General features: G+C 43.7%; 1 protein-coding gene across 23 annotated transcripts in view; it reads right to left on the bottom strand.

The window, feature by feature from the left end:
- Positions 1-14698, bottom strand: part of Cep152 (centrosomal protein 152) — a 67165-nt gene extending 52467 nt beyond the window's left edge. For 8 of the 23 annotated variants that reach the window (XR_015682947.1, XR_015682946.1, XM_087652106.1 and 5 more), the window contains exons 1-8: positions 14480-14698; positions 10266-10359; positions 8788-8891; positions 8500-8572; positions 8166-8387; positions 6843-7008; positions 2853-2993; positions 1716-1855 (exon numbers count right to left, since the gene is read on the bottom strand). Coding sequence is in view for 17 of the 23 variants with exons in the window: in XM_087652106.1 (XP_087508232.1) it covers positions 1716-1855; positions 2853-2993; positions 6843-7008; positions 8166-8387; positions 8500-8572; positions 8788-8891; positions 10266-10352 (933 nt within the window). In the remaining 6 variants the exon portion in view is untranslated. 23 annotated transcript variants of the gene reach the window in all.
- Between the last annotated feature and the right edge of the window lie 80 nt (positions 14699-14778).

Consider the following 14778-nt stretch of genomic DNA (forward strand, 5'->3'; position numbering starts at 1 on the left):
CTTACCTCTCCTTAACCCTCTCCCAGTTGCTATTCTCAAGCCCACGGTGGCTGGGAACAATACTCACGGACAAGCTAGGCTGACAAGCACAGTTCCGTGCTGAGGGAGAAGGATCTAAAGAGCAAGCCGGTGCTGGGGCAACATTAGCCCTGACACTGTTTGCACTGCTCTATGAGCAAAGTGAGGGGCAACCCAATTGCAGGGTCACAGAAAAACGTGTTGCTCCTTCAAAGACTGTGAACCTACGAATGGTCACTTACTAAATAAAACGGTTTTTTGGTTTTCTTTTTTGAAACAGAAAGGACCCCACTGTCCACCAAGGCTGGCTTCAAATTCCCAGGTGCAAACGATCACCTCGCCTCAGTCCTGAGTACGTAAGAATATAGGTACACGCTGCCCATCCCAGCACTGAGACTTCTGAAAACATAGCTAGTACTGTGGGTAAAATAATCACCCACAGATGGCTTCCCAAAGCCCCAAACCTGCAATTATGTAAGATTTACAGCAAGAAAAAAATTAAAGTTGCAGATGGGATTAAAGCTGCTAACCACCTAACCTTAAAATGAGGAGACTCTGAAGGGAACCGTTTGGTTCAAGATCTTTACGCTCTCAGAACTTGCCAATAACCGACTTCAAACTCTTGAGCAGGTAACTGCCCTTCTAGGACCTGCACAACACATACGTGTATACAATGGTAAAGCTCACTGCCTTTCCAATCAGAATTCTAATTTTTGTTTTACAAATATTATATATACATTGATGTGCAAAATCTAAAGAAAAAAAGGGGGGATTCAAAATATGTTGAATAGGGACAAGCCTTGTTTGCCAATTTTAAAATATACCATAAATATATCATGAAAATTTCATATAGGAACAGAAAAATATGTAAGAAAAAAACATATATACAAGTTAATTTTAGGCAAAACTCAGCATATATTGGCTACCAACTATAAGCTAAGAACTGGCCTAGACGGCAGAGCTACAAGCAAACTAGCCCAGTGGCACCTCCAAGGAACTTTGTTACGTGAGCTGGCAGTGAAAAGCAGGAAGCTAAGCCAGTCAGTCAAATGGAGTGGCCATGGGACAGGCGTTCCCAAGCAGAGGCACAGGAAACTAAGACAGGAGGGTGGATGGAGGTCACCTTGTTCCACAGTCAACCACGTCCTGCAAAGCCTTTAAGAATAACCCCAATTAAAAAAAAAAAAAGAATAACCCAAGTAGAACCATATCCTGGAAGGGTTACTTAGACGGTCATAAGAGAATTTGCAGAAAGGGTAAACCTAGAGTAGTTGAGACTTTAGAGAGAACAGAAAACCCAGAAAGCATGGAAACGCAGGCATCTACAAAGAGCTGCCGTCTCTTCATGACACCCATAGCTGACCCCAGGGAAGGGACAGGACATCTGTGAGACAAAGTTCTTCTGAATTTGGTCTTAAACAAATTTAATTTAATTTAACTAAATTTAATTTTTTTTATTTAATTATTTAATTTGTGAATGTTTTGCCTACATGTATGTCTATGCTCAACATGTGCCTGGTGCCCACAGAGACCAGAAGAGGGCATGGGATTCCTGGGACTGAAGTTACAGACTGTTACAGCTGCCATGTGGGTGCTGGGAATTGAACCCTGGTCCTCTGAGGAGCAGTTATGCTCTTAACCACTGAGCCATGCTCCAGCCCCAAACTAAAGTTTTGATGAATGAAAATAAAGTTTACCTTCTCTTCACTGACTTTGAAGGCTTCGATCTGCGTCTCCAGTGCATGTATCTGTGCTTCAAGCTGCATTTCCCTCTCCTTTCCACTCTGAAAGAGCTTCTGGGATTCCCGAAGGCTGAGGGCCAAGCCGTCCTTCTCATCTGGAGCATGAAAGATATTTACATAAATACTGTTCCTTCTGGGAGATCATAATTGTCACAACCTTTATGAGATCTATATCTGAATGAAATTCAATTCAGACAAATGAGTTTTAGTTGCTTTAGAAAAAAAAAACCAAAAAACTTAAATGATGCCAAAAATAATTTAAATACCCATAAACACAGCCTGTAATCCTTACTGTAGCCGTGCACGGCAAAGGGTCCCCAGTGCTTCTGTATCTGTTCACTTAAGAAGCTCTGCAGCTTTTGTGTCAATGAAAACAGTGTCCTAGAGCAGGTCACAGCTGGACACACCAGGGATCCCAGTACCCAGAGGTAAGATCTCTAGTGAGACCCCACAGTAAGACTCTTACTCCCAGAACAAGGTACCAAGGACTAGTCACCCCCTCACACACTTGAATTTCCCAGCCCTTGGTCCTTCCCAAATACTTCAGCAATTCACCTCTCCCAAAAGATCGTGTGAATATTACCGAGAGTTTTTGCTTCACTATCAATTAAATCTGAAATGAGCTGAAGTCCGGTCATGAAATATTCTACAAATGGCCACTCAACACCGACTAAAGCTGCACACAGAATAAGCAGCCAGGACCTGATCTATTTCCTCCACACGGTCACACCAGAAATGGCAACGAGGGTCCCTAACTTCTGCTGCATTACAAACAAAACATGTCACCTATAAGTGGACTACTTTATCAAGGTAATGCTGCAAACTCCACAGCCGTTAGGGTGGAGAGCCGTCAGCACAGTGGACAGGGCCCACTCCTCACTGCTTCTAATACCTGGGAAGACGACGGAAGTCAAAGAAAAAGAGAGAAGAAAAATGTCTCCAAACACCAGGCACAGAAGTCCCGGGCTTGGGATCCGCTCTGGCCCGTGTGAGCTCCCTGCCTGGAGGGCACTGGAAATGAAAAACCCAGGAAGCCCAAAGGGAATAAAGTGAGGTCTTCAGACACCAGCTGCCCAGCTCTTGTCACCTCACCTTGGACTATTAGCAGCTGGTGGTTCAGATACCGAATCTGGCATTCGCGGTCATTCAGTTTTTCAACTAAGCTGTCCAGTTGTCTCTCCTTTGCTTTGTTAAGAACCTGGAGTTGAATAATATGTATATTTTCTGCAGAGTCTGCTTTGGAATTAGAGACAATTTATTAGATAAAAACATACTAAGATCTGTGATCAGCAAGGGTAATGTTATTTCAAGCTTTTTAAACAACTTGGCAGAATATCATGAGACCAACTCAGTGGACAGTGGCTAGCGTCCTTTGAATATGAACAGATATCCAGAGTGTATCAGAGAGCACTGTGTCTCGACCTTCCATTTACATGAGAGTCCTACTGTAGGACACACCACACACTACTACGGTCACCGCCAGGATAGGCAGAGTGTCTCTGGTTAAAGCCTGACTCACCATCTAAACGTGGACAACTAGCACACAGATGCAACACAGCAACACGCATTACCAAATGAGGAGCGGAACCTGCTGTCCCGCTACCTGAGAGGACACCAGACCTCCCTGTCAAAGGTTCTCTTTGGCAGAAGGTAAACACATTCTTTTATGTTTATATTGGCACAAAAGGCCATATTGATTAACCAAGAAAGAGAGGCGTAAACTCTGACACCTTCTTCAGAAACAAAGATGTTGTAGAGAACACTTAGTTCAGAGGAGAAAGCCAAATGACAGATAGAATTACACTTCAACGCCATAATGATATTCTTCATTTGGCTAATGCTTCTGCACGCTTACATCAATGAATACATATAGAGAATTTTAAATACTTATTAACAAAGCAATTTGTACTCTTTTCTAAATTAAAAAAAGAAATGTAAGGCCAGGCATGGTAGTACATGCCTTTAATGCCAGCACTCAGACAGAAGGCAGGTGTCTGTGAGTTCAAGGTCATCCTGGTCTACATAGACAAATTCCAAACCAAGGCTTTATACTGAGACCTGGCCTTCAAAGACGAAAAAGGTAAAAATCTGAACATTAAAAGCATCGCTCTGCCTTACAGAAGGGGACGTAAATAAACCGCCTCAAAGCTTCATCGCACCAAATATACTTTTTTTTATTTTAAATTTTATTAAAAAAAAATACACTGAAAAAGTCATTATTGGTATTATACCAAAACTAACCAGTCCCAAAGTCTTTACATTTCAATAAACTTCTAACATTTAGTAGTCACTTAAAACAGAAGCTGTAGAGCATTGGATTTATAGTTTACTATCAAACATATTTTATGTACTTATCTAGCATCAAAAACAGAGAGGCCGAGACAGCTAGGACTAGACACGTGCTAAGTTCAAGCCTCCTCCCGAGCTCAGTCTCCTGACCTACAGCCAGTCTTCCTCTTCCCCAGCATCGGCCTTTCTGGTTCTCCCTGCATGTTTACACAGCTGTCGGCATGTATGCCACAGATTACATATATGCCGGGTTCCCGTATGAAGGAGAACATGCCCGTTTTTCTTCATGAGGTTGTGTGACCTTGATTGAACTCATTCTTTAGTTGCTGTTGCTGGAAAATTGGGCACTACCATCAGTTATTCAATTAACTTCTAAATGCCAACTTTAAAAGATGCATAGTCAATCGCCTCAGGAATAAATTAACTTGGTAAAATGCAGGGTTTTAGGAACAGTAGTCAAAGACATAAAGCGCAGGGACCTGAAGGAGCAGACTGTGAGTGACCGTGATGACCGTCACTCCACACCACCTCAGCCACATGCTTGTTCTACTTCCTCACTGTGCCTCAAATACCGAGAAGCCTCTTCACTCTGGATGTCAATGCTTCCAGGCAAAGGAGCTCTGGTACTCTCTACAGCTGTCCTGGGGCCCAAACAAGCTTACGGCAACACTGTGTCCAGACAAAGTAGTCCAGTGTTCTCTCCGGCCTAGCCCGGGTGTCCTACAGAACAGCTTACCCTCACTCTGGAGTCACACTGATGCTTCAGCACTCACAATAATTAATTCACCAGGAGCATGGTGAGAAAAGCTTCTGTCTATGAAAACACTAAGGACAGTCACCGTACAGCTTTTTTTGTTTGGGTTTTTTTTTTTTTTTCAAAAATAACATTTCAGCTCAAAATTCTCTAGTAGCTTTAACTGTTTTCCTTATGGACATACTTATACATACTCTACATCAAAGAAAAAGGCTGGGGGGGTATGGTGGTTTGAATAAAAATGGCCCCCTATACTCCTACACCTGCACACTTTGTCTCCAGGGAGTGGCACTAATTAAAAGGATGAGGAGGTGTGGCCTTGCTGGAGGAGTGTGTCACTGAGGCTTCTGGCCCAGTGCGGTGTGTATCTATCTCTCTCTGTCTCTCCTCTCCCTGCCTCTCCCTCTCTGCCTACAGCTCATGATCTCTCTCAGCTATTGCTCCGGAATCACACTGCCGTGCTCCCCACTATGGGACTACACCTCTGAAACTCTAAGCAAGGCCCAATCAAATGCTTTCTTTTACAAAGAGCTGCCTTAGTCATTATGCCTTGCCACAGCAACTGAACGGTGACTGAGGACAGGAGGTAACAGATAACTAAACCTGAGATCAGCATCAATTCTGAACAGCAAGTCTGTACAATCATCACACTAAAAAATTTAAAGAGTAAAAGAAAAATTAAGAAACTCATGGCAGCCTTTAATTACATGTTTCTGAGTGAGAGACCTAAGCCTGGAGAGTGAAGCATATTCATATTCCAAAGCAGACAAGAAAAACACTAAATTATAAGCTATGGTGGCTGGAATTCAGGGTACAAAAGCTTTCCTGACATTTCGCTGTCAAATGTCGCTACATGAGGGAGCACAGCACCCTGACTCCCAAAGAAGCACTTACGATCCACAGCAGTTTTACTTTATCCCACAAACACAGCTCCCTACCAACATTTTCTCACAAGGGGCTGCAAAGGAAAATGAGGGCCCTACAAATGTCACATATGCCCCTACCACTGAGCAGCAGGGATAGCTGCAACCCTTGGCTCTTTGAGACCAAGCACAGCGTCTCAACAGACAATTCAGGCACCAGGCAACTCTGGTTGGCTTTGAGTGTTCTGTGTACTCACACCGAGCCTGAGTGTTCCCACTGTGCACTCAGGCTGACCTCGAGTGTTCCCACTGTGCACTCAGGCTGACCTCGAGTGTTCCCACTGTGCACTCAGGCTGACCTTGAGTGTTCCCACTGTGCACTCAGGCTCGGCTCGAGTGCTCCCACTGTGCACTCAGGCTCAGCTCGAGTGCTCCCACTGTGCACTTACACTGACTTCAAGTGCTCCCACTGTGCACTCAGGCTGACCTTGAGTGTTCCCACTGTGCACTCAGGCTGACCTTCAGTGCTCCATTGTGCACTCAGGCTAACCTTGAGTGTTCTGTGTACTTACACTGACCTCAGGTGCTCCCACTGTGTATGCAGGCTGACCTTAAGTGCTCCCACTATGTACTCAGGCTGAACCTTGAGTGCTTCAACTGTGTACTCAGGCTGACCTTGAGTGTTCCCACTGTGTACTCAGGCTGACCTTGAGTGTTCCCACTGTGCACTCAGGCTGACCTTGAGTGTTCCCACTGTGCACTCAGGTTGAACTTAAGTGGTACGAGATCCTCCTGCCTAAGAGCCAGGACTATAGGTGAACCACCACTTTAGAGCTCAATATGGTATTCTGAAATAAACACCCAAGAGCTTATTAGTTTGTTCATAAATACCTCAGTATATACCTTTAACATAGTTAGCAGGGGCCTTTTGAAAGTTACTTTAAAAACATAATTCTTGAAAGTATATAAAACTATTAAATGTTCAAAATTCCCCAATTATCTTAACAAAAAAAATAATATAGCTGGGTGTAGCAACACATGCCTCTAATACTCATAATTGGGAGATTGGAGCAGGAGGATTGCCATGAGTATGTGGCCAGCCTGGGCAACACAGCAAAGCCCCAGCTCAAAACAAAACAAGAACGGCCAAATGAATAAATGTAAACGAACACCTACTTTCATTAGCTCCTAAAAATTGTTGCTGCAAGCCTTCAAACATGTCACTTCCTGCTATCTCCTGGGCTGGTGGACTAGTCTTCTGCACAGAAGAGGGGTAGGGTTTATAGATAGCTTTACATGGCTCCAAAGCTTGACAGTTGGGTCCTTGAGATAAACCAAATTGCTATTAAAAGATGACAAATAAAATTAATAATTAAGATTTGGTGTTTTCTTCCAAAATAACTTACTAGACACTTCCTTCTACCTTCCTTACATGTGTGCACCACCACTCCTGGTTCTGTGATACTGGGGATTGATCTCAGAGCCCCATGAGTACTAGGCAAGCACTCTAACTCCCCTGCTCATGACCAACTTGCTCAAAAATAGGTCACACCATATTAAACACTATGAATTGTTTCATAGTCCTTTTGAGCACACAGTGGAATCAATTTCAAAACTAAAACTTAGAAATTGCAATGAGATTGTATATAAGTATTGTATCACAAATGATCAAGATAATGTTACTACCTTGGGAACATAAAACATGCACATGCTCAATAAATGAGAATATTTGAAACCATTTTATCTATAATAAATTCTACTGTTTTTCAGTGAATAACATTCTCCAGAGATAAAGAGAAAATAACTACTTTTTAATGGACCAATAAAGAAGAGGAAGAGGAGAAAGAGGAGGAAGAAGAGGAGGAGGGGGGGAGAAGGAGGAAGAAGAAGAAGAGGGGGAAGAGGAGGAGGAAGGGGGAGGAAGAGGAGGCCATTGACTGATACAGAATAGCAATTGGGAAAATGAGGCACTGCTGTCATTGAGAAATTCTAAGACATACTGTCTCCTGATGCCTTTTTAGAACTCCCCACAGTCAGTGCATAGTGAGCTCCTAGAACAGTCACCCTGCCCACAGCTGTGACACCATACAATGCAGGAATGGGATCTGAGGTGTTAGACTTAAATTCATTATGAAACTGGTGAAATGGAAATGAAGGAACTGTGATCTACATGAAACTGCTGCTGTGAGAAACTTATGCTTCTCGGGGAAGCAGGCCCACAGAAGCCAGAAGCAACAGTAATGAGGAGCTACTCCCTGACAGACCTGACCTTCAGGGTTTAAATAACTACTTCCAAAAGCTTCCATTTTAAATGCTAGGCTTGGCATCCCAATTGTATTAAGTTATAAACAAAAAACCAGCCTAGCTGATTTAGCACAGACCTGAGTGAGTAGATTTGGGAAAACAGTTATTAGATCATTTTTGCACTGCATTCATGCACGTCCATTAACACACAAACAACGTTGCACACACACAAATTCTTCAAAGTCAAACTCTTACCTGAAAACTGTCCCTCTGAGGATCTGAGAACGTAATGACGCTGGCTGCCTGCTTCTGACGGCCAGTGTATGGCCTGAAGTCTTCAGGAAGGCGATACAAGTCTGCCTGCTCCTGTTTACCTGGAGGGCTATAGCCACTCCCACCTTCGTCCCCTTCTCCGGGATGGTACCCAAGACGCTGGTCTTCGGGTTCACTTCGATTCTCTTCCCAGCCATTGCCACACTGTTCTCCGAAATACAAGTCCAGCACAGTCCCATTAGTCACAAAGAGTAAAACAAAGGCCCCAAGACCAATTCAACCAGCATCAGCACAACATGGCACAACAGACACTTACATTCACACCATGAGGCTTGGGCAGGATATCACGCTCAATCCACTTCCTTTCCAGATGCTCAGAAGGATACAGTCTTGAGAAAAATCAATACTTTAGGTTTATACTCTATGATATTTGGTCAGAAATAACACAAAGAAACCCAAAATTCTAGTATTTGCTTTTCCCTCAACCTTAACCCGAAAGTTTTAGAAAGTAGTCTGAAGTTTAAGTTTACATTATTATCAGCAGAGACTCAAGGGAAGGTTTATGGAGTACAAGATACAAGAGGAAGTGACTCCAGGTCCTTACTCTCCCGCTATGCCGTCCACACTGCAGTCAGAATCACGGCGCTCAGGAGAGGACAGCTCGTCATCCAGCATGTCATGTGGGAGGTCTGTGAGTAGCTGCTGCAACTGAGGAGGGAGAGTCACTTCAATATCACTGACAGAAACACAAGACACTACCCAAGCTGCCCTGAAGCCAATGAGTGGATGCACACAAAGTTTCTTAAATTGCACATGCATCAGGTCCATAATTTTGTAGGTTGATGTCATTATGCAGGAAGGCAGGTATAGGATAGAATGAGGCCTGTCATTGGACGAGGAGGAAGGATGGGCGGGAGAAAAGTTTTATTAAAGAGAAGGGACAGAGTGAGGGGAGGAGCTGGGGAAACAGGGCGGCAGATGTTAAAATTCTTCTCTGCACACAGATACAGGTTGTTATGACTATTTTTAAGGGATGGGTGTGTACGGGATTTTGTGCTGTCTAGATGGGCAAATTATATTTTATCAATTGGATCAGAGGTTATTGTGTGGTGTGTCCTTTCATGTGGTGACTTAATTGAGTTCACAGTAAGAGAACCGTGAGATAGGCAGTCTCTTCATGTAACTGGCGTGGCAGTGACCCACCTTGGGAACTAGATGGGTAGAGAGATTGCTGCCAGGCTCAGAGAGTAGCCGTCAGCAGTATGAGATGGGATGGAGCTTAGCGAGTGAGACACTTTGTTGACTGACATGAAAATATCCCACAGATGCCATATGGCCCAATGGTGCAGGCTCTAAGGCAGGATAAAAGAAACCATTTTATATTTTTACCAGAACATAATTTCACTTGAGGAAAGGAGAAAGTATGATGCCAGGATAAACAGCAGGCTTTACTTTCTCTATAAGGGTGTGGGATTTATATGTACATGCATCACAACTGACAAACTTCTTTATGGAAGCACAGCCAACCATAAATCACGGTACTCATCCATAGTGTCAGGTTCCATAGAACAGACCTGCCTCCCAGGATCCCACTTCACCAGTACTCAGAACTTAGGGGAGGGCAATCGACCCCCACAGGAAATCTGAGCTGCTCTGTGCACTCTGCCCAGGTGGTGGGAACGGCAGCAGTACCATATGTCCAGGGAGCCCTTAGGCTCTGGGAAAGCACCGAGAGCCTCTAGGGAGTGAATGATTGGAGGCAATCACCTAAGCCCCAGGATGAAACGACATGTGATACACTCTGCTCTTAGAAGACGCAAAAGCAGCATACGCTAAACCGAACTAAACATCTGTGTGCACCTGCAGGATAACGGAAAAGTTGGGAACTGGGAAGACAGATCCCCAGGACCCACATATCTGCGTTCCAGCCCCGATTCCGCTGTTTAAAAGTCCAGAATCCATCAGGTTATAAGTCTTGTTTGTTGAAGTTTAATGAATTATAAATCCCTTCAAAATGTCACATGATATAATTATGATTAGCTGTTGAACACTGGGCTTGGGGTTTTTTTCCAAGAAACTCACCTCTTTTTCCCTTTCATAGTCTTCTTTGTCAAATTCTTCATCTTCATTTTGTGTCTGCAGTGCTACACTGCCAAACTCCAATGACATGGTCCTCCTGGGGAGAGGTGGGACTCATGAAAAGCAGCCACATGACAGCAGTTCATAGCAAAGAAAAAATGCAGTCAACAAAAGAGTAACCAGGTTCCCCAAGTGACTGAAAGGTGTTTACAACAGTAAGATGTCTGCAAACAAAAACCTAAAACACTAACAAACTTGAAAGACCAACATAAAAACTTTAAGAATAGCTCAAGTGAAACTCCAAGTTTATGCACAGGGCACAGTGAGGGTCCTATAGAGTCTGCTCCATGCTCTGAATTCCACAAATACAAATTTCATGCTTCCCAGAAGGGAACTTCCCATCCTAAGCAAATGACTGTCACCAGAAACTGTTCACACACCAAAAGCTTAAGGTTCCATGACTCCCTCTTCAGCAATCAGGGGCTGGCAAAGACTACAGGGCAGAAGAGAAGGCCATGATCGTGCCATAGTGAGGCTCTGGGTCTAAACATTCCCATAGACTACTACTAACTACTAACACTGGACAGGCTTCTGATTAATTATACACAAGGACGCTGATACCCTACCTAAAGTTCTCAAAGTCTAAAGGAGCAAATGATTCTGACAAAAGAGAAGAAGAAGAAGAAGAAGGAGGAGGAGGAGGAGGAGGAGGAGGAGGAGGAGGAGGAGAAGAAGTAGAAGTAGTAGTAGCAGTAGTAGCAGTAGTAGTAGTAGTAGTAGTAGTAGTAGCAGTAGTACTAGTAGTAGTAGTAGTGGTAGTAGCAGTAGTACTAGCAGTAGTACTAGTAGTAGTAGTAGTAGTACTACTACTAGTAGTAGTAGTAGTACTAGTACTAGTACTACTAGTAGTAGTAGTACTAGTACTACTAGTAGTAGTAGTACTAGTACTAGTACTAGTAGTAGTACTAGTACTAGTACTAGTAGTAGTAGTAGTAATAAGTCTGTGCTACCAGGCACACTGTTCTTCAATCCAGGCCCCTCACACCTGGGAAATGTACTTTGTGTGTGGTCTGAACCACAACTCATTCACTACAACTTCCAGGCTATAAAATGTCATTAAATTGAGCCACATAAGAAGTATAAGGACCCCAGCAACAAAAATACATTTTACCATAAAGCATATAATTCCCTGTTGTTAATAGTTGTGAACTACATCACAAACTTTGTAACCATTAGCCCTGGATGGACACACACACACACACACACACACACTTTAGCAGATCTAAGACACCTGTGACTGCATGGTTTGTACACTAAGAAAAAAGAAAAAGACACCAATTATGAAACAACACTATTGTTAAAATACTGTTTTATAGCTGTTAAAATGTGACGAGAAGATGTGTGTTCCTAACCAGACCTGGCAGGAAGCGAATGCACACTCACTGGGGAATGGAAGCTTTCCCTCTCTTCGGTGCCTGCTGAAATTCTCGTGATGAGAATATAACAACCTAAGACATCTGTAAGGTGAGGAGAAGACGCTACTCTCATATCTTGGGGTTTAGCTCAGGGCTCCAAGTGGACATCACAGAGTCTACTTATACAGAGACTTATACAGAGTCGCAGATGATGAAAACGGGAATACACTTTAACCTATCACCCCAAAGATGTGGGGCAAAGTTGAGCCAAAGGCATCCATTCTCCAGAAGATACAAAGGTCCTTCCAGAGACTGGAGAATGGCTCAGTGGTCAAGAGCGCTTGTCTCTTCTGCAGAGGACCCAGACTCAGTTCCCAGTATCATGGCAGCTCACAACTGTCTGTAACTCCAGTTTTAGGAGTCAGGAGTCCATTTCTGTCCTCAACAGGCACCAGGCACACAAGTGGTACTCAGACAAACTTGCAGGCAAAAGAGCCATGTACATAAAATAAAAATACATTTTTTAAAAACTGCTTTAAGGCAAAAGACATCAGCCATAAATCAAATAGTATATATCACGGAACACATTTACAAAGTCAAGAGGTAAAATTGCAGATGCTGTAAAACTACTTACAAACCACTTAATAAAATAAAACCACTTAATAACCTGTAAACAATTATTTTCCAAGAAAATGACAACTTAAGATGAGAAAATAGCATAAAAATCCATTTTACAAAGAATTATAGATGTTCATTTAATATTATTAGAGTCTAAGCTCATCAGGTTCAGGAGATGGCTCAGTGCACATGGCCATGCAAGTCGGAAGACCTGAGTTCAAATCCTCAGAACTGACATTAAGGCCAGACAAAGAGCCTAGGCCTGTGTAAGGAAAGCTTCAACAGGAGGAGGAAGGCACAGGTAAGAGGCTGTCTGGAAGGTCATGGGCCAGCAGCTAGCATGCCCTAAACACTGGAACAGCAACAGAAACATGTCCCAAACAAGGCAGAAACTGAAGGCTGACACCAGAGGTTGCCCTCCAACCTCTACAATATGGTGTGACACCTGTATACCCATATTCACACATACAAATATCCACGCACAAACACACAGACACACACCAAGAGGCTAAATCCACGAAGAATTCAGGAAGTGTAATATAGCAATTACTATATATTGCAATGTGCTACCTTCAACTACAACACTGAAAATAGTTGCACTCAGGGCTGGAGAGGTGGCTCAGCGGTTAAGAGCACTGGCTGCTCTTCCAGAGGTCCTGAGTTCAATTCCCAAGTTCAAACCATCTGTAATGGGATCAGATGCCCTCTTCTGGTGTGTCTGAAAACTGTTGCAGTGAACTCACATAAACAAAACAAATAAATCTGTTTTTTTTTTTTTTTAAAGAAAGAACATAGTCACACTTAAAACTGTGACTTTTGTGGTTTAATAAACTCTGGTGAGCTAGGAGCTGATAACTCATGGGGAAAACAATCAGTAGCAATGGACACTTGCCATGGTAAAACTGATGGCTACGTTATCTTGGTTAACATGGCAAAATTATGCCATTAGTAGGCAATGACCTACTCCTATGTTTGACCAGAGAGCTGACCACTTAAAAAATAAACCAAGGTATCTACCTGGATAGTGTCCTTTCTAAAGTACAGCTATCTGGTTAATATTTTCATGCTAGCCAGGAAACTTTTCCTAGCCCCATTACGAGAATATAAAAAGCACGTCTGTCTTCTCTTACACTCAGATCAGACAGACCTCTGACCCACCTTGTCAATACTTGTCTGACAAAACTTGTCAGTATTTGGTAGTTTTTGTTCATTCCCCTCCACCCCCTCCACCCCCTCCCATAAAGGGCTAAATATCTCTAGAATCTTGCTTTTGTGAGCAAACTTTAGTGTATATTTTCCTTTCAAAAACATTTAACTTTAACATGATCATCATCATCATCATCAATAATGAGTGAATTTAGCCATTGGGTCACAGGCCTTAAGATCCCCTGGGGCTGGAGTCACACATAGTTGTGACCTATGCAATATGAGTGCAAGAAATGAACTCACATCCTCTTGCAAGAGCAGTGACAAGCTCTTAACCACTGAACCACCTCTCCCACGGAGCTCCTTTTTTTAAAATTTGTCTACACTTCAAACTATTTATTTGTTTGTTCGTATCCCAAAGGATATAATAGGCTGTAAGCAATTAAGAACTGAAGCTCCTCACTCAAAATCTGGTCTGTGGCAGCTATGCAGTCTTAACTGCTTCTGTTTCTTTAGTAATCGAACTGGGTAAAAACAGCCTAGGTGTGGGAGGCCCACAACTCCCGAGAAGGACTCCGCCCTCCTCTAGATGCCTGCGCCATCCAAAGTCCATTCTGGGCACTTCCAGAGCGCATGGCTTATTATCCTTTGCTTGTGGCTTCCAACTTCAGCCTTTATTTACATGAAAACAATCACAAATTGTGAAGCTACGAAGTGATATTCAGCTTAAATCACACTTAAATTCATGACTACAAGATGGACTAAAGGTAAGCGCCCTGGGAATTAGAAAACTGCACCCACTAGCTTACATGCTAACAACTTCTCTTACAGAATGGAAACAGCCAGAACGCAACAGTCTATTTTAGTCACTTTCCAAGTCCTGTTCCGACTACAAAGCGTACGGAGGGAGGGGGCAATGACAATCTCTTGAGGTAAGCAGTACCGATCGCAGCATGGACAAAGCAAAGTGAGCAGAGGACAGTGATCCCAAAATACAGGAAGCCCCCTCGACTGGGTGTACTCACGCAGCGCCCTTACCAAAGAGCTGGGTCCGGCGTCCAGGAATCACGGGCGCGCTCAGGTCTACCGGTGAGACGCCCCGGCCAAAAACCGAGCAGGGAGCGAACACGCACCGCCCCGGTGCAGGAGACTCGAAGGCCGGTCCCGATCCCGCAGCCGCACGGCCGGCCGTGAGACTGCAGTCACCTCCAGCAACCCGCTGTCTGGACTTCCAGCCCGCGAGCACCTTCCCGGTACACCCTAGCCCGCGAACCCCGCCACTAGACGAGCAGCGGTTTCCTCCAATCGCCGCCGCTGCTCGATGGGCCTGCCCGCTG

Source organism: Rattus norvegicus, chromosome 3, assembly GCF_021556685.1.
Source record: "Rattus norvegicus strain SHRSP/BbbUtx chromosome 3, alternate assembly SHRSP_T2T, whole genome shotgun sequence".
Classification (NCBI taxonomy): Eukaryota; Metazoa; Chordata; class Mammalia; order Rodentia; family Muridae; genus Rattus; species Rattus norvegicus.